General features: G+C 39.6%; 1 protein-coding gene and 1 long non-coding RNA gene across 16 annotated transcripts in view; both read right to left on the reverse strand.

Moving 5' to 3' along the window:
- LOC105081429 (uncharacterized) overlaps window positions 1-5,848 on the reverse strand; it is a 667,267-nt gene extending 661,419 nt beyond the window's left edge. The window contains exon 1 of the long non-coding RNA XR_012499887.1: window positions 285-5,848. This is a non-coding gene — a long non-coding RNA (uncharacterized LOC105081429). The remainder of the gene's footprint in view (window positions 1-284) is intronic.
- Window positions 5,849-8,571: 2,723 nt separating this feature from the next.
- Window positions 8,572-20,857, reverse strand: part of MITF (melanocyte inducing transcription factor) — a 209,298-nt gene continuing 197,012 nt past the window's right edge. For all 15 annotated transcript variants that reach the window (XM_074344470.1, XM_074344480.1, XM_074344476.1 and 12 more), the window contains 3 exons: window positions 20,368-20,443; window positions 16,868-17,015; window positions 8,572-12,141 (listed from right to left, as the gene is read on the reverse strand). In XM_074344470.1, the coding sequence (XP_074200571.1) occupies window positions 11,740-12,141; window positions 16,868-17,015; window positions 20,368-20,443 (626 nt within the window). In that variant the 3' untranslated portion in view covers window positions 8,572-11,739. The remainder of the gene's footprint in view (window positions 12,142-16,867; window positions 17,016-20,367; window positions 20,444-20,857) is intronic.

Here is a 20,857-nt window from a genome sequence, read left to right on the forward strand (position 1 = left end):
TAGTTTACTGTACAGAAATTATACCACAATAAAGGTGTTTTAAAAATGAATAAATAAATACATTAAAAGATAAGAAAAAATAATAAAAATCATGAAAGTCCCACACCAAAAAAAAAAAAAAATCAGCGTTTATGGCACAGTAAGTGCTGACATCTGAATGGCAGTCTGTGACAAGTCTCTTTGACATGTATTAATTCATTGAGCCTGGCGACTGTCTGAGTTAAGGAATATTATTGATCGACATCTTACAGACAAAGAAAGAGAAGTAGAGTGATGTTAGCTACCTTGGCCGGGGTTATAAATTTGTAAGTGGAGGGCACTGAATTCAACCCCATCTGTCTCCAGCATCCACGCTCTTGAACCTGCTGTAGCCAGAAACTTGTAGGTCCTGCAGCAAAATCTGCCAACCTGTTTGAGAAGATTCTATTAGCATTTTCAACAAAAGAAAACCAATGATTGGCCTTTTCCCTTGAGGACCTCTACTTGAAAGATAATGAGCAAAACGAAGCTTGATGTCTTAAACCGTCTCAAACACTTTCTATGACCAAATGCAACCTGGGCTTTATAGCCACTCAGATATGTTGATTAGTAATAGCGTTATTTGGTATGGAGAAAAGACAACTATTGTTTGAAAGAAAACACTGTGGTATAAATACAGCTGGTGAGAAAATACTAACAGCCATCAGGTGCTGCTAAATGTGCATTTTTCTTATTAATCTTCATTTTTTTTTCTTTTCTTTTCATTTTTTTTTATTTTTTCTTATTTTTTCATTTTTCTTATTAATCTTCACACCAGTCCTGTGAGATGGGCATTTTAAGTCCACTCTCTAGAGGAGGAAACTGAGACTCAGAAAGCTTAAATTATTTGCCAAGGAAGGTATCACATATCCCAGAGCATTTAAAAATGATGAGAAAAATGCTATTACAGGCTTCTTTTCCCACAATGACTCATAGCACAGGCAACAGCACTTGTACTAGTTTCATTGTGCCTTGTATAATTTTCAATTTTGGGCAACGTGTGTATATATAACACTCCACATTCAGCAGTTCCTCATCTCAAACTAGGTATGATTAAAGAAAAAGTTCAGCTGACAACAAAAGAAATAAATACTCAAGGCTGTTAACCAGTCTTTTATAATAATCCGAATAAAGAGATAAAATCTGCCTACAGTTTTCACTAACCAAAGTAAGATCTACCACCTCCCGTCTCCCATGGTTGGCATGTTTGGTTTTGCTTTTTTTTTTTTTTTTTTTTTTTGCTTCCTGTTATTACAGAAGAACAACAATATCTCCTAAGCCTTGTTCAGAAAACATATAAAATCCTTAGATGGCTTTTAAATGCTAATTCAACTCTTCTCATTCAAGCTACAAAGGGGAATTTCATCTGTTTTTGCTTAAGCAGAGAGAAAAATGCATTTACTTAGATTATTTGTATAGTAAGGCCAGTTAGCAGTAAGAAATAGTGAAAATCCTCAAATAATGTCTTTGAAGAAAAGGATGAAGAGGAGGAGCAGGAAAAAGAAAAGGAAGAGGAGGAGAAAGTGTTTCTTCCTTTTAATTGTAAAGCATATAGTCTATTTGTGAGCACAGCTAAGCTGTAACAAAAGATATCAGACTATAGACTTTAAATGAGTCTGTCTCTTTCACATACAGTCCAGAGATGCAGCGTGCCAGGCTGGCGGGCAGCTCAGCCACAGTCAATGTCAGGCATCTGTCTCTGCGTCCCAAGGGGCTGTTTCAGCTCCCCTCTTCCCAAGTCGGTAGGAAGTATGTGCTAAGCTCAAATCCAGAGCATTCTGTTACTAAAGGGAAAAAGGGAAAACTGGTACCAGGGGACAATTATCCATCTAGGCTGCAGTCGAGAAGTTTGAAAACCATGGCCCAATTCTGGCCCATCACCTGCTTCTGAACAGCCTGTGAGTTGAGGGGCTTTTACAAATGAACATTTACAATCAATCTGATGTTAGGAAAACACTAACTTCAAATCCCAGCTAAGCCAAGTTCTGTTCCCCTCAAAAGAGTTCCCCGCTCATTCTGAGTAGATCTGGGTCACAAACGCTGTACCCAACTATTATTATTAGACGTTGAATTTCACCAACGAAAAATGTGTGGAAATTGGTTTTCTCTCGTTACACAAGTACTGACATCATTTCTTTGATTCTCGTCTCTTGACCTGCAAAGCCTGCAATATTTACTATCAGGCCCTTTACAGAAAGGTTAGCTGACCCCAGTCACAGTCTGAACTGAACCAAATTAGTGGAATTCCTGCAAAGCACAGAAAGAAGAGCAGCTTACGACAGGCATAGCAAAACAGAACCCCCGTGACCCCAGGGAGTCTGGTCTGTGTTTCTAATCATAATAAAACCTCTTTAGTCAGGTCACAAATCCAGCAACTTCTATTAGCTGAAGTCCAATGGGGTGGAAAACAAAACAAAACAAAATAAGAAACTAGTGGAGAAAAAGTTCTGTACAGCCAACACCAAAGCACTAAGGTTTATATGCTGCACGTAAAGAAAACTCCCAGATCTTCACACAGGGCAGATTTCCCTCAGACAAGACCCAATTCTGTTAACCGTTAATAACTGGGTTCGTAGTTCACCTAAACTTACGGCAGAGCCCTAGCAGTAAATTTGAAGGGGTTGGGGAGGAAAGGAGATGGGGTAAGAGCACTGCTCCCCGGGGCCTCTTAATATAAGGACCACCACCTCTGTTCCATCTCTGAAGCCCCCAAGGACACCTCCGTACCATAGCTCCGTGAAGTAATGATCTTAAAGATGACTCTGTAACCGTCGAGCACAGGTACAATTAAAGTCATTACATTCTGTTTCAAGAGGCAGAGAATAATACACTTGAGGAAGTCGATCATCAAAAATGGTGAAGAGAAAATTTCGGCCCTTTTAAGAGGTAAGTTATGCGTAATTTAATTCATATGGGACTTTCCTTCTCCCAAGAACCCCTGTAAGTAAGACGCAATAACATGTGCTTGTAAACAGATATTTCCACGGTCCTAGCAGACAGATTTTTAACCTACAACTTTTTTCCAATGTTATCTTTGACTTTTGTTTCTTTGTTTTAAATAAGGCTGCATTCTTACTGACAATATTGTGGTAGAACTTGCCAGTCCTGGTCTACTGGTCACAAATTTGATTACTGTATACACTGGAAACCAGCTCAAACTGATTTAAGAATGGAAAGGGGGAGGGGAGGAAGGGGAGGGGTGAGAAGGAGGAAGGAGAAGGAGGAGGAGAAGACGAAGAAAAATATGGGCTATGAAGGAAATAAACAAGATAATGTGTTAAGCAAACACTAATGGAGCTTCCTTTCTGTGAGGTAGTCAGTACCCTCTTCTCTGAGGAGGTAAAATTTAACCTGAAACCTAAATGATCAGGAGCCAACTATTGGAAGAGGAAGAATTAGACATTCACAAGTAGAAAGGACATCTGAACAAGGGCCACGGAAGTGCACCTGCCAGCTTGCAGGGCTGCCCCTCTGCCCTCCAGAGGGACTGAGTCCACCTGGCTCAAGGAGGGTGATTTGTGGCTGGGTGTGGCTCATCTAGTCCCCGCCCCCTGCCAACAGTGATTGGTCCAGGAATACATGTATCTGCCAACTCAGGACAGGGAGACTCTGGGAGGACTGGGAGGACGGAGATACTTTTCCAGGTTGGTTGATAAACAGCAAAGGTGGTTTGGGGCCATCGGCCGTTTTGCCACCTCACAGGGAGAGTCTGGCTAAGAATGAAGCCCACAAAAAGGAGAGCAGAACCTGGAAAGACAGAGAGCAACCGACTTGTGAGGTGTCTGAAGTCACCATTCCAAGTTTCACACCTGGAGTTTTTTTTTATGTGAATCAATAAATACCCCCTTACAGTTGAAGTGAAAGGGAGTTTGGCTTCTGTCATGTGCAGATGAAAACATCCTAACAACCCAGTGGTCTTTGGAAATGACAGAAATAAGAATCCATGTGTATTTAGAGAAATCTGTGCTTAGTGGGTCCTCTGAATATCTTATTGAAAAGCTTGGGTCTTAGGATCTCCATCTGGTAGAGGATTGAGTCAGGGGCAGGGGTGAGAGCTAGAGAATCATTATGAAAAACTAGCCATGAATGATGGTGAGGAGGGAGATGCAGCTCTAGGGATTTACTACCTTCTTTCCCTCCCTTTCCATCATCCGCTGGTTAAGGTAGAAGAAAGAAAAATCCCAAATTGATGCTTCTGGGAGCAGCAAGAGTTTGGAAAGGCAGAGCTTGCTCAATCCTCTCCAAATGTACAGTGATGAGTATCTGTTGTTTTGTCTACCTCGAGTCCTCTTCTCCCTCTTTTAGGAGCAGCACCACCCTTTAAAATCTAGGTGAATCTCACCTACCTTTCTCCTGGACCATATAGTTTAGGCGTTGCTCAGGGAATCTACCAGAGTGGACCACGTAACACAGACCATGTTCCATCTTTGGGCCACGGCAGCCATACTCAAGCAGGCCTGACCGGAACTAATACAGGAACTTTGCCAAAGCAACTGGGTTAACAAGTGCTGGCTTTCAAACGAACCTTGAAACTGCCAGAGGAGTCCTTACGGAGCAGAATCACGTGCAGACAGGAGGGCAGAGATAAGAAAACTATAGAGAAGCAGAGAATGCCTTGTTTGAGCTCTTAAATTCAGACATACAGAAAGTTGTATTTGCCATTGTGACTTTATGGTAATGTGAGCCAATGAATCCCTCCTTCCCACTGGACAGAAATTCCTCTTTTCACCATTTCTTCCCAAGCAGAGAATGGGGACTGAACAATATGAATGGCAGAAGTTTCTGATCTCATTTATAAAGAGTGGAAAAAACATGCTAGTGTGTTTTCCCTCAGACTCTGTACTACTGGGTTTTTCAATTCTAGAACAGCCTGAGGAAGTACTATAATATACTTCAAGTTCGTGATGATTAATGTAGCTTTTCTGGGTTGGCCTGCAACCAGTTACAAACTAAGCTTTTGAGATTTAACCTGGTCCATCTGTTAGGAGTCACCTGCATTAAAAAAGAAATCATTGATAAGACGATGACAATTCTGAACACCATACAATTCTTCTTAACCTCATTCCTCCAAAACACCAAAGACCTAAAGTTATAAACCAGTTGTACTGTACCCAAGACCTCCATTCTAATTCCCAAACACCAGGGGTCTGCATTATAAAGGACTTTTTTTAACCACTCATAGGAACAATACACTGAATATGAGCATAATCAGAATTTATATATTTACTAAAAAATCAAAATATACTTTTTCCCCCCTTTGGGGGGAAGGTAATTAGCTTTATTTATTTGTCTATTTATTTATTTAATTATTTTTCTTAATGGAGGCACTGAGGATTTAACCCAGGACCCCATGCATGCCAAGCGAGCACTCTACCACTGAGCTGTACCCTTCCCGCTAGAACATACTTTTTGAATTCAGGAATAGTAATTTTAGTGGCAATAGCTTCCTTAACCAAAATTTTATATTTTCATTAGAAATGAAAACCTAAGTTAATTTGCTTATTCACGAGTAATAACTTTTTAGTGACAATATTTTCTTCCTACAGAATAATAAAGAGATGTAAGAATACTTACCTTAGGAAAACAGAAGAAATTATTCTTATCAACTCTGTATGTTTTCTGTAAAATCTTCAGAATTTCCCAAATTACGTTTTCTGGAACCATTAACAGGTGTTTTATACACACACACACACACACAATCCTGTGGTCAAAAACACTGGGAAACATTACATACCATTCCCAGTCCTGCAAAGGCTCAGTGCCTATTTGCATATTTTAGAATGTGAACAGTCTTGCAGTAGATACCCGTTCAAATTTGATTAACCCAGTATTTCCCAAAGTTAACTTTCTGAAAATTAACTACAGCATTTTGCTTCCCACCCCCGCCTCCAAACCCCTATTCCCCAAAGCAACTTTTGGAACAGCTTGTGGAACTAGTTCCTTAAAGCAAAGTTTGGGAAACAGTAGTTTACTGGCTTCTATCTACACAGATTTTGCTGTCTGAATAATATGTAAGGAACTTTGAGTGACAATTGCACCCATTTGGATATAACTTCAGCTGACTCCATAATTAGAAATTTAAAATGCAAATTTTTCTAAAGCAAACTGCCTTTACCATTTAGACATGTTGCAGAGATTTATTTGGATTTGGGTTCAGTCTTATCACTTTCCAGTATATCTGGTATAGGTAATAGGCTCCAAAGACCTATAAATATTGAGCACAAATAAGATTGGCCATGTCCAAATTTTATATATAAACAAGTCTGACAATTTTAATATGGCAAATGTACTCTGTATTTTTTGGGGGGGTCGGGTAGAGGGGAGATACACGTCTTGGGAAAACTGGGAATGGAATGGAAGCTTCTTCATTTATATTCTGTACAAGATGTGTATTACGGATTCGTGTTAGGATGGGTGAGGACATGAAGCCATTGCTACTGAGCTTCAGATGTGGCAGCAAAGAATTAAGAGATCATCACCATCTCTCTCTAAATATAATGAAAATCTAACTTTACAACACTCCTCTTAAATGAGCTTTCCTCATGCTACTTGGCTATGCATTAAATCTTGGCATACACAAAAAAATAAAAACATGGTAGTTCTAAGGGTTCATTTATGTTGGCTGGATTATGAAGATTAACTCCTCAGATGGTGTTCCAAAGAAGTCATCAAATGTAAGGATAATTGAAAATAAAAACCTGAAAAACATTTAAATATTGATAGGAAAGTGAACAGATAGGATACAGTCAAGACACCACGCTTTAGATATATAACATCAGTGTATATCATAAAGGATTAAAAGATTTAATCCTCTAAGGAATATAATAGAGATGTCAGCTTCAGCAAGGCAAATTTTCTTGAAATAATATAATAATTCTCATGGCAGAGGGAAACATGCAGCGTATACAGGTTTAAAACAATTTAAATTTTAGGTCACTTGTGCTGAAGTTGTTTTTAAACTGTGATAAATTGGATTTTTAATTAATTCTCTAAAGTATTCTAATCTTGGGTCCTAGAGACAGACAGGTCCTCTCCTCCAAAGCAACCTGTGGTTTCTGTCACCTTGCCAATTCATAGAAAAAGTTAGCCGTATACTAAAATGCAGTGTTGCTCAAAATGTGAATGTTTCTGTTGATATATATGATGATTTTAGATGGTTCAGGGGGTATTTTTCTTTTTTAATAGTGGGAGTGATTATGATGATAATATAAAAATAGCTACCATTTACCAAATACTTACTATATGCTGCCAAGCAAAAATTCTAGCTTGTTAATTTTAATGGTCTTCACAAGACCACTCGTTGGTAGCTGCTATTATTATTTCCACTGAACAGAAAGGAAATTGAGGCACAGAGAAGCTAAGTAAGTTGCTCAAAATCACACAGCTGGAAGCAGGCAGAGATAAGATTCAAAATCAGGAAATTTAGCTTGAAAGTCCATACTTCATAATTTCACAGATATATCTGTTTTTTTTTAAGTGGGTTTGCTTAATAAAAAATTTAAGAAAGTTTGTGGATATGAAATAAAATCATACAACTTAGAGGCAAATGTCTGATGTTCAGGTAACAATGGGGGGGTGGAGCTAGAGATTAAGGATCCTGATAGATAGTGAAGGAATGTTTATTAAACAGGTCAGAAACTTGGGTTAAAGTCCTGCTACAGACCCCCTAAGAGGAAAAGCCCCAACTTTCAACTTACCTGATTTCAATGTTGCCCAGAAAATTCTCTTGTTCAGATAGGAAATCTTCCTACTTAGACACGTTTTTAAGACATCACACAATCACATTTCTATAGGAAACATAAATGATTCAAATAACTCTGAAAAAGAAAAGGCTTGATTATTGTATATTATAATTTAAGAAAAAAAAATCAAGCTTAAGGAAAAGCTGACAATCAGATCAGAAGCATCACAGCAAGTTTCTTGCTCATTTTCTCCAGAGGTTAAACCAGAAGATTTTTTTAAAAGGGCAGAAGTTTAAGGTCTAGCTAGGGAATAAAGACATGTTTTGTCTGACATTTCCCAATTCAAATCCGACATTTATCAAATGATTCTTAAGTACTGTATTTAAAAAAAAAAAACAGCCAGGAGCTGGCAACCTGGGTATATTAAGCTTTCATTATCACAAATTTGTATTTTAAAAACCCAATCTCTTTTTCGTAAATATGCAGGAGTTTCTCTGACAATTTCTCTCTTTGTAAAACCACCTCTCGCTGAAACATTTTAAATAAAACTCCTATATCTAAAATGAATTCTTGGCATCTGGGAGTTTTAAAACTCCCCAAATTCAGAGCAGGAGATGGTGGGGGGCGGATAGAAGCTGCATAATTATAGTTCAGCCGAGTGCAAGTCATAAAGTAATCAAAAATGTTTAAAACCAAAAAGTAATATCTTAAGAGTGGCATTTAAAACAAACAAAAAAAAGTACTTACTGGCATTTAAAATTTTTTCCTGCAATTTGTTATTCATTAAATCAGAAGAAAATGCGTGCTACTGCTTTTTGATAAGGCAAACAATATTTGATACTGGTATTAACTAAACACAATTGGCCACCACTATGTGAAAAACCAAATGCTTTAATGAGGCTACCAAGAACAACAGTTCAATTATTTCATTGGATACATTAATATCGATCCATCATATACAGTGCTATGGACCATACAGAAATTATTGCTGCATCCGACAGCAGGTGACTAGTATTAACATTACAGTACCAAGCGTCCGCAAGAGACAGTCATTTGTCATTTTTTTTCAAGAAATAGGGTTTTTTTAATATACTGTTATCAACATCAACTTTTCCCCAGTGCATTTTAAAAAAATATTAATAAGTGCATTCCTTTGTGCTTTATATCTTTTAACTTCCTATGTATTTTATTTGTTCTTATTGCTTTATTATTTTAAAACAACCAGAAAGAACTGTCATCCTATGTATGATCAGGTTGGTTGTACGTTTTTTGGCAAAGTCAGAAGGTTTGGTATTTCCATCGCCTGACCCAGAGGCAGGTGACAAGTCTGGCATTTTGGTCGCTCCATATGGAGACACAACCCTGGGTCACACAGTTCTGCACCCAGGAATGGGGGGATTGGTGTGGACCATCCTCGTGGTCACAAACAGTGAGCCCAGAACACTGCCTCTTGGCTTAGCTAGTCCCTACCACGCACCCACACTCTAGTTGGCAAAAAAGAAATAAATAAAACCACCCCCGAGGTTTTAGCATTCTCCTGAGTGTGCTCACCTGCCCCTCCCAGAAATTGTCTCTTAAGTAGAAAGGGATGGGAAAGCAGGCGGTGGTGAGCGCAGGAGTTGCGAGAGTCAGGGCAGTGGTACAAGATGCCATGCTTTCTTTCAACAAAGCTTTCTGTAAGGTAGCTTCCCCCAAGCCCAGATCCCTGAGCCAGGGGTGAGTCAACCTTGCTCTATTTTTAAGAACCCTCAAAATCAGCTAAGGAAAACTAGCGTCACACCATCGTGATCTCCGACCTTTGCACCCAGCTCCCCTCCCCCCATATAAATATGAAGAGAAAAATAGACAATGTTATGATTGTATCAATGAACACTATGGTACAATTAGCTGTTCATGCAGATTTGCGTCACTAATCTAGGAAAAGAGCTATACAATTAAGGGGGTCGAAAGAATGGGAACTAATTTTCCCTACCCCCTTAAGTCATAAAGCTAGAAAACTGATAGCATCATCACTGCTTCCAAGGATTCTCACTGCCCAACATAGGTGGGAACTATGCGGTTGATTATTTTCATGTAAGCCATCCACTCAGACATCTTAACATTCATTCCTTCTCTCTGAACCCTTCGACACCCCAACACCAGTTCACATTTGACATTTAAACTGTTTTTCTCTAAAACGAAACAAAACAAACAAACAAAAAAAACACAACCTCCTGAATAAGGTTTCCTGATGAAAGAAGTTGGCACTCTGTCACTAAAATATATTTCATATTAAAAATATCTGAAGGAAAAGTTGGAAGCTCTTATATTGTCTACAGAGGCACCATGCTACATGTTTCTCTTGATTATAGATACCGCCTTGAAACGTTCCCCTACATTACAGTTCAGTCAGTGCTAGAGACTACTGCTATGTTTAAGGCACTTCATTCTGAATGGATATGCTTTATGCCACTTGCTATTCAACTGTAGGCTGCTACCAAGAAATTCCATTCAACAGCCTGCCTCTTAACACCATATGTCATCTGTATAAAACATCTAGGCCTGACAGAATACATGTAACACTACTGTTATTGCATAGGACGATACAAGTGGATAATGCACTGAAACTAACTTTACAACATTGCTGCTTGTTAAAACATTGTTATCAAGTAACAGTAATCTGCCAATACAGTATTTCTCTTCAAAAAAAAAAAAAATTCAGCAGGTTTGCTGAAATAAACCCCGACTTAAATGACCGTAACAGGGGTCTTAACGCTGTGGTTATCAGTCTCCAAGAATATTGCTATTTTTATATCACTAAAAATAAATATGTAAGTTTGTTTCTCTCTAGAAAGCCAGTTTTAACCTATTAATACTACACCTTAAATGTGTGGAAAAACGGTTCCGAGTGAGACTGCAATATACAAAATATTCACAAAGCTCTCTTTAAACGCAAGACCTTGCATAAAAGTTTTCTTCCACGTGTGTACAAAGAATGCGGAAAACCACCGGTGAGTTGTAAAAATATCGAAAACTTGCCATTTTAAGATGCATATTCTAACAAATTAATACAAACACACTGAAAAGAACGATGATAATAAAGAATCTGTACAAATCAAATGAACAGTAATACATAATTTAAAAATAAAAACAGTAAAGCCAATTAGAAATGTGCCCAGTTTGGTTTTCTTATCAAAAGTGAAATTGAAGAGGAAAAAAAAAAAAAAGTAAAGCTTTCAGTGCTCCTGAATATTTTACTTTGAGAGGACATTAATTTCCATTTCAAAATAAAATATATCTTAATGAAAAACTGAATCCCACTCATTGATGAGGAAAACGGTAACAGAGCACAGAGTGAACAAGAGCAAGATGAGACTCCATGTTTCAGAGCTTCGGTCTGCATCTCCCTTCAATTTCAGCTGCTCCTAAGGTATCGGATATGTTTTCTAATCGGACAATCCACATGAAAATGGCTGCATTTTTTTTTCTTTTATGGAATACAGTATTTCTTTAAATAGTTTGTAGTACAAAGATGCTATAAGGGTACTGTGTCTTTAAGGCAGTACCAATGAATCAATACATTTACAAAATGGAAAAGGGTTAGTACGATGGATTTCCTTTTCTCCCTCCTTCCTCTTTTTTTTTTTTTTTTTTTTTTGGTTGCTTTACATTCTTTCAGTTAAACTTTACATTTAATTGCCAAGGAAGCCACAGGCACACGAATCGCAAACCAAGTTTGCCCTGAATAAAAACGGACAGAAATGGCTCTGATGCAAAAATCCTCTTGCTCTGAAAGCCAAAGTCTGGGGCGAATTCAGTTCACAGATACTGTACACCTACTGTACAATACTTTGGAGGCGTGTGGAGTTGTAAAATAGAATATACAAGTCTGTTTCACAAAATTCTAAAAATAAAATATATCCTGGGCTATTTGATAAAGCATGAAAAAAAATCTTTCATATTAAAAGAAAATGATCAAGAAAACCCCTTCAGGTAAATTATGAAATCTGCTAATCAAGAAAGGAAGCAGTCTGTGAGAATGCAGAGCAGGGGGAATTTGCTAGCAAGCATGCTCGGTTTCTTCCATGCTCATACTGCTCCTTCGGCTACTGGTTTTGGATGCTCCGGGGGACACTGAGGAAAGAAGCGGATCAGTTATGCCAACAGGAGAAAGCGTGTCATCCATGAGGATGTCTTCCAGTTTGGATCCCATTTTCATGGGGACGCTATAGGCTTGGTTGCTCTCGGTCCCGGTTCCCAGGCTGTTGTTGAAGGTGATGGTGCCGTCTGTGAGATCCAGGGTTGTGGTACACGTCAGGTCTGCGTGATGCTGGAGGAGGTCTTGGCTGCAGTTCTCAAGAGCGGGTTCCTGCTTGATGATCCGGTTCACCAAATCTGGAGAGCAGAGGCCCGTGGATGGGATCAGGGAAAGTCCATGTGCTCGAGCCTGCATTTCAAGTTCCTAAGAGAGAAGAGAAGAAGAGACACTTAAAGAGGTGGCACGGAGGATTTTAGGGCAGTGAAACAACTGTACAGGAAGCTATCATGCTGGTTACATGTCGTTACGCATTTGTCCAAACTCAAAAGATGTGCAACGCCAACAGTGCACCCTAATGTCAAGTAGGGACTTCGGGTGATAATGAGGTGTCAGTGGAGGTTCACCTATTGTTAAAATGTACCACTCGGACGGAGGATATGCCGAGTGGGGGAGGCTACATACCTGTGGGAATAGGAGGTATATGGGAACTCTCAATACCTTCAGCTAAATTTTGCTCTGAACTTAAAATTGCTTTAAAATGTAAAGTATTTTTTTTTTAAATCAGATACTTGAAAAACAATAAATTAAAATAGAATTTTTTGCTATTTCAAATTGATAAATGCCATATTTATAAAAGTACATAGAGTACCACTGGTAACATATGAAATGATTTTTAGGTGGTATACGGATTTTGTTAAGTATTAAATACAGAGACAGTCTCTCCTAGATGTTCACAATGAGGATAAGTTATAAAAATAAAATGTCAAAATGTGAGCTGATGAAAGGAAAATATCCAGTAAATAACATAGTTCCATGGTCCCCAAACTGTGCAGTGATATCCACCGGTACTGCCATGAATTCCCAGGGCACTGGGGATATCTTAAAATTTCAAGGGGAATGCACTCTGCTGTGAGAAGGATCAAACTCAAGAGAGTTGTTCAGTTTCAGCATTAGACTGTGCTGCCTTCTTTTCTATCACATCATATCAACACAAAGCTGGTCTCAGCTGGTTGCTATGATTTAAACAACAACAAAAACAAGTACTGCATGAAAATGTGGAATGAGAACGAGAAATGAGGAGGGCAGTGCCCGATCGGACTCCAAGGCTGGAGAGGTTGTGCAGTGCCCAACAGGTACACACATCCCATTAGCAAGTAACGTGGTTACTTGGAGCTAAAGTAAAAATGCAATTTTTCTCCCAATTGATATGTTTTATATTTCCAAATGGCTACTGAGTTGTTAGGACCCAACAAGGAAATGGAAGGCAGCGAAAAGGTACTAGGATACCAAGAGCACCACACACTAATGAAGTTTGGGTAGTAACGGCTAAAGTTACAAAAGTTCCATACAAGGAACTCAAGTGGGAGAAGCGCTGTTTCACCCATCTCACCGCGGCAGAGGGAGTTATTTTTTCTAATTTCACAAGAAAGTTCTCATGTGGAAGATGAATAATCTCTCCCTGCGCTGTTTTCACATCTTTCCTAAAATGGACTGAATTGTGTCCCCTGCCCCAAATCCAATATTGAAATCCTAACCTCCAGGGCCTCAGAATAGGACTATATAAGGAGACAGGGTCTTTAAAGAGGTAATTAAGTTAAAAGGAGATCATTAGGGTAGGTCCTCATCCAATATCCATGAGGACTCATGTCCTCATAAGAAAAGGCTATGAAGACACAAAGACACATGGAGGAAAAACCACGAGAATGGGAAAGCACACAGAAAAGATGGCGTAGGAAAGAAGCCACAGAAAAACCAACCCTGCCCACACCTCGACCTTGGCTTTCTAGTCTTCAGAGCTGTGAGAAAATAAATTTCTGCCGTGTAAGCTGCCTAGTCTGCAGTATTTGTAACGGCAGCCCTAGGGCCTAATTCACTTGCTGAGTATCAGAGACTTGCCCCACTGCCTCATTTCAAATACCTTCCAAACCAGCTCTTCCCCTTTCCCCTCTCTGAGTATCCCTAGACTCCCCTCCCGACAATGAACTGTAGAGACCCCCAATTGATTCCATCTTTCCATGTTTGTGATACAATAAAAATAACAGAATCTACATCTGAAACAAGTCACCCCACATCACGAGAGAGACGGTAGAGAGAGGGAAAAGTACTCTCCACCATGACACAACCTCGCGACCTTTGCCCACAAGCCTAGAAACCCATGTTCCTGAAAAGTCGTGTTCAGCCTGTGTTAAAGGTTGTTTGATCTGCAAGGCAGTCCAAGTGGGAGATGGGAGCCTGAGATGTCACCCAAGTAGGTGCATGTTCCTTTACACCATCTCCAGACACCCGAGTTTCCTGGGCATCATTCTAAAGCCCTGGGCCATTTAATAAAATCGCAGTTCCCGTGATATTAAGGCTTCATGTTCCTTCTTCTGTGAACATTTCTGCATGCATCACTTAGAGTGAAAATGAAAGGAACCCCTTAGGCCCAAGCTGAAAACAGGCACTACACTAAAGCTACACCCACATAATGAGAGCAACACCCCTACATGTGTCATTTGCCTTTAAAAAAAAAAAAGTTAGATTAAGAGAGGCCCACGTCTTACTTTCATCTTTTGTTGTTTAATTAAAACTGTTTACCAGCTGATTAAAGCATCAGACTGCTAAATAATGTGATAAATCTCGTCTAGAGAATGCAGGCTCGCTACCTGGCAGAACCTAAAGAATAACGCTTTCTTTGACACGCAGAAGTTCTAAAGGCTGCTTCACTGTCACTAACAGAAACCCCAAGACATTGTCACCGTGGAATTTCTAATTCCTATTTTTCACAATATTCTTATTTCACATGAATAGATATGTGCAGAACCTTAAAACAAAACAAAGGCTCTCTTTCAAAACAGTGATTTTATTTTAATATTTGTATAAGGAAATAACACCCTAGGACAAGTTGCTTTTATAAATGGGTGTATATACTAAGTCCAAGAGACTGAATGAAGACTTGTGGCTACTTATTGAAGAGACAGAACACAAAACAAGCAGCAAAAGCAAAAAAAAGCAAGAGTGAGAGAAAGGGGAAGGGGGATTTTCAAGTGACACATAGCCTCTATGTCACTACCAAGATTCTAAAAGGCAGCCCTGAGAGAAGAACCATCTTCCGCCTCTCTGATCCACGGCTGAAGATTACTGGAGTGAAGTGAGAGATGGGACGCCTAGAAATGTCGACAGTGTTGCAAGGTATTAAAATATCGGAGATCATTATTATGGGTAAATTACTCTGTTAAGGAAGTTCACCATCAGGGAATAACATCACGGGATGGTCTCTAAAGTGCCATACTCTGCACTGCTGTTCCACAGGCAGTGGCGTGCGAAACCTGAAAAACAGCCACTGCTCTGTGGCAGAGTCTGGTACAAGTGGGTCCAGCTACTGCAGGAGAAGGTACAAGGTCACTGATCCTTACTGGCCGGGTGTGTTCAAAGTCAGCAAGTAAATTATAATGACCCTTGCAAAGTCCTTTAGTCATTAGCAAAGAGACAGCTCTCCTTTCGCTTCTTTAAAACAGTTTCGGAGGAAGTCATGTCTTTATACTCGGCGTGAAAGGCCAAGTAACTAAGAAGCAGCAGGAGCTGATATCAGACGGATCTCCCATCTTTTGTTTACACTGGTATGTTCATTCCCGAATGGAAAGACTGATGAATTCCACGTATGATTAAAATTAGTATTTCTCCAAGAGTATGTAAGGTAAAGTTAGGTATGGGATAACTTCATTACCTGTAACAATTTCTAAAATTTATATCCTGATGATAAGATCTGGGTGTCCCCAGGTTCCCCATAAACACGAGCTATGACCATGGTTGGCTTGCCCCTCATTACTAAGGCACCTCTGTATTTAACAACTACTGTCAATTCTCATTATTTGCAGTAGTTACGGCTTTGGACTGAATGTCTGTGCCTCCTAAAATTTGTACCCAATGTGATGGTATGTGGAGGTAGGGCTTTGTGGGGTGATAAGATCACAGGAGGCCCTTATGAATGAGATTAGTGCCCTTATCAAAGAGACCCCAGAGAGCTCCCTCACCCCTCCTGCCATGTGACCTTACAGCAAGAAGACAGCTATCGATGAATTCAGAAGCAGGCGCTCATCACACAGTGAGTCTGCCAGCATTGTGACTGTAGATTTCCCAGCCTGCAGAACTGTGAAAAATAAATGTTTGTTGTGTAAGCCACCCAGTCTATGGAATTTTTGTTGTAGCAGCACATTGGGCCAAAGACAGTTATGTGCTATAGAGCTGCCATGAACACTGGATGAGTGAACACTAAACCATCGCTCCCAGAGGAAACAGAGGATTAGGTTCCTGCAAGCAAGCGGTCACAACATCTCACAAACCAATCAACATGCAACTTTATGTGTGTTTCTGTTTAAAGACACCTTGTTTAGTACGTGTTGTTGATTCACTAAAATTGAACTCATGGACAACAGGACCATAACTCACGTTTGAAAGAAAATTATCTCCGTAAGGCACATCACAGCCTTCTTGTGCTTAGAAACACGAGATGGCATTTCAGGGCTCTGCTTAGAGGCCATTTTAAATACCAAAACATGCCCCCCTCCAAAAAAAAAAAAAACCCACAAAAATATGAAAAACATGGCACTGAATAGACAGCAAAGAGGACACTTGTTTACAGTACAAGCTGAAACCAGAAGGGAGAGCAATGCCTTGTCCAATCGTAAGTGGGAACAAATGCACCAGACATGCCAACTTCACCACCTTGCACATGTCTGCAAATGAGCATCCCAGTGCCTCAAGGGTTGACTTTGGGGTTTCAGATACATTTTCACGAGGAAGCAAAAGCACAAAGTGGAATCCACAAATAATGAGTACAGACTGCGTTAGGGCTCCATAAGTCTACTCCCTCATGGCTCATTATACCCTTTCTCCTTCTATCTTCAAGTCAGTGACAAGCAGTCGACCTCACCCAGCCCCCACCGTGTACCTGGATTCTGAGTAGCAGATGCCGATTGGCATGCTCCAGCTTCTTCTGTCTGTTTTCAAGCTCTTTCGCACGCTGCTGTTCTCGTTGCAACTTCCGGATATAGTCCACAGACGCTTTTAAAATGGTTCCCTTGTTCCAGCGCATGTCTCTGGGATGAAAATGGAAGGAAAGAAACTCTTTTTTTAGGATTTGAGGCTCCGTGAAAATTCAATATTCAGAGCATTCAGTTTCTAAAGATCGGATAACTATGAGTTGATCATCTTTATCACTCACTGAGGGCTTGACATGCAGTGGACACCGTCTAACCCACTTGTTCTACAAGGTCTTACTCTACCTGGACAAGCGCCTTGAGAGGGAGGGATGTTGTGTATGTGCTGAAACAGAGACTAGTCAACTTGACCTAGGTCCCTGAGCTGTACATGGAGGTGGAGTCAGGACTTAAATTTAGCTCTGATGATGACAAAGTCAATATTCTTGAACACTACGTTAAATAATTATATGTCTTCAGAGCTCTAAAAGTTAACTCATTCAGACAGATGGAATAGCTATGGTAAAAAAAAAATTCTGTGAGATCTCACTACTTGATTGTATGTGGCACAAAAGTAGTGTCCTTGGATTGTATCATGAATATTCATGGACAAGTTATCAACCTCTCTTAGTCTCTGCATCGTCATCTATAAGATGGTAATACTATACTCATATGAGCAGCCTCATAGGTATGCTGTTAGAATCAAAGGAGGCACTTCATATGAATATCCTGGGAACAGTTTATAGAGTACAGTTCAAACAATGGAACAGACACTATGTTAACAATTCACCATGGTAATTACAATAGTTATCTTAACTAGCATTTACTGTGTGACAGGTACTTTTTAAAGCATTTGACAGCTCATTTAATTGTAACAACCTCAATGGGTAGCCACTAATATTATCCCCACTTTACAGGCTGGAAAAGAAAGGCACAGAGCGGTTAAGTAAGTTGCCCAAAGTCAAACAGCCAGTAAGTGGTAAAGCCGGGAGAAACTTGCTTCAGACTCCGTGCCCTAAACAACTCTTCCTCTTATGTCATTGAGTCCTCAAAACAAGTAGACGAGGTAGGAATATTCTGTTCTGCCCTCCCCACCTTTTTAAAAAAACTGATGAGCAAAATGAAGCATGAGAATTCAAGTATCTTGCCCAAGGTCAGACATCTAATAAGGGACTGTTTTGGAATTCCAACCCAAGCAGCCTGAGCTTGGTGCTTTCAGTTTTTAATCACTGTAGCTCTAATGTACTCATATATGAGAATATTAAGAATGCCATTAAAATGTAGGCAAAAGTGAGTTGAAAAATTCAGAGTGCTCCAGAAAAATAATTAAGAATAAAATTATAACTACATAAGTAGTATTCCTGTAGTGCTTTAAATTAACCTGAGCTCTTTTATAGGCAATATTCATGATGATAACGACAATGGTGAAAACAAAAACAATTTAATGTATGGAAAACCTCCTACCCCATAATCTACGGCTGCTAAAAGCAGATCGGAAGTATCAGCTGGGATGTGGGAACGGAGGGCCATTAAAACAAGCCACCACGTAATTGATCCTCATATGGGTTAGATGAAGAAGAAAACAGAAGCCCTCCCATGAGAGGCCGAGTTACTGCCCCCAGAGAATTCTCTGGGGTTGATCCCTGGGGTCTGAGCACCCAAGATGGCAACCCAGGGAGGTGTCCTCGGATACCAGAGTGAGCACAAAGCCAACCTGCCTCATGTTCAGGGCTGAGAAGAAAGTAACAGAAACTTCAGCAGCCACAGAGAAATAAAATTATAGTGGAAGATGCCTTAAGTAGGCCAGTAAGGTGGGAAACCAGCATTGAAACCTATTAGCAGCCACTCAGTTTTTAAGAACAGACTATTCCAACCAATTATCTTGGGTGTTACTTCCTTGTGAGACCCAATTAATCCATTATGCTTTGGGGTTTTTGAACCTTTCTTTTTTCTTTTTGCAATGAGAGCAACCCTTTTTTCACACAAAAGTGTAAACAGATCCCCAATATCTAAATCAACAAAAGCAGATCTGCTGTAGGGCAGGAGAGGGTATGGGGCTGAGACCCTGACCAGCTAGACCATATCTCTACTGCAGCCTCAAAGTCTGCTCCAGAAACCTGCTACAGGGAAGCCCCCGTAACAGATGATAGTCCATTTTATCTTCAAACAATGCCTACAATTAAAGATCATTATCAGTTCAGATTATAAACACATAAGTATTCTAATACAATAGGGAAGGAAGATATGCAAATAGAGGCCTTCACTACAGCCCCATAATTTCATAATATGTTGCTAAAGAGACCCACGTGCCACAGTTTAAAAGAATACACTAAAAAAGTGAAAGCTGATAAAGAACAGGAAAATGGGAATTCAATTTCAACTATCATGCAAGACTGACTATTGGAAATGAAGGTCACAGCCCCTTCGTAGGATAAATTTGTGTGGCAGAACTGAGAATCTGAATGTTTTGAGTTTCAAAACGGCTTTCCTTGAAACCTGGGAAAGCAAAATGGTGATGATGGAAACCGTGCTTAAACATCCATCAAAACCACCTTAGAACGGGCAATGGTTTTATTTTATTTTGTCACAAATTCCCCAACAATAATGTGAATAGCAAATTTAATAAGCCTTGCATGAATAATGCTTGATTTCATCTTCACATTTTATTAGGGAGCTAAAAGGTCACAGTCAAAGGCTAATTTCATAGAATGCCTTCGGAAGCCATTAAAATGTATACACCCTCTAGCCCCTTACTTCAAATGGGCCAATTTCTAATGGATAAAAATTGTGTATTTGTTGTCCAATTTGCTGATGTTGCTGGTAAGAAAATTATCTTTACAACTGTCATCTCTGAAAGAGATGAGATTGAAAGCTGAAATCCAAATAAGCTAACCTGTACTTACAAGAGGATTAAAAATTACTTTTTTTCCCCTAGATAGGTAAAACAAACAGAGGGCATGTTAAATTTTTGAGGAAGAAAATGACCTTTTATCTGTTGAATATTGTTAAACTTGAAATCTTCAACATCAGCTCTTAGTGCCCGTAGATACTGTGTGAGTTTAAGGGCCAATAAATAGACAACAAATCTTGCTTTATCAGCCACTGAAATCTGTCCTGTATGATACTGATACTCTCTGTCTCAGTATGAACTGATAAAAGAATTTTTTTAGTAGCTTGGTGTTTATTTGCCAAGGATTCTCAGATTTCAGGGAGCCACCTCCTCATATCCAAAGCTGAATAGCTCATGTCCAATAATCCCTTGGAACAATTCAGTTTATTTCTCTCGAAATTTCAGATTGATGACACTAACCAAAAGAAAGGGGCAAGAATACGAGTATTCACAAAGGGAGCCTAAGGGAGAGGGGGTACTTCTTGACTCTAGTTTTTATAACTGCGTTTTTGCAACATATGAAAAAAAAACATTAAGGTAAGAAAAAATATTCGATGCAGATTAACATGCAATTGTACTCACGGATCATTTGACTTGGGAATCAAAGTACCTAGTTCCTTGATGCGGTCATTTATGTTAAATCTTCTTCTTCGTTCAACTTCAAGAAAAGAGCACAGGAAAGGGCTATTAGTAATGGTATCAGATACGCTGGGCATATCTCATTAAAGGCACGTGCATATTAACTCTGCTGGGTCAGGACGATGGAAACCTGAATCTGTATTTCCCCATTATTTTCCTGTTTTGGGTACCGAGATTAAAGGACTTTAAAAGATGAGCTACCTTTGGGCAGAACTCTATCATTTACCAAGTCCTGAGATTGTAATTTCTCATCTGATCCTAGTAACTCCTGAGATTGGAGTTACCATCCTTGGTGACAAATGACAGAACCACCTTGGTGATATTAGGGACTTGGCGAGGATACCCAGCAATAAATAGGGAAGAACCTGAAATCAGTTCTGATCCCCAAGGCGACCAGCTTTCTGCAAAGGGCCAAATAGTGAGTACTTTGCAG

The sequence above is a fragment of the Camelus bactrianus genome, chromosome 17 (genome assembly GCF_048773025.1).
Source record: "Camelus bactrianus isolate YW-2024 breed Bactrian camel chromosome 17, ASM4877302v1, whole genome shotgun sequence".
Classification (NCBI taxonomy): domain Eukaryota; kingdom Metazoa; phylum Chordata; class Mammalia; order Artiodactyla; family Camelidae; genus Camelus; species Camelus bactrianus.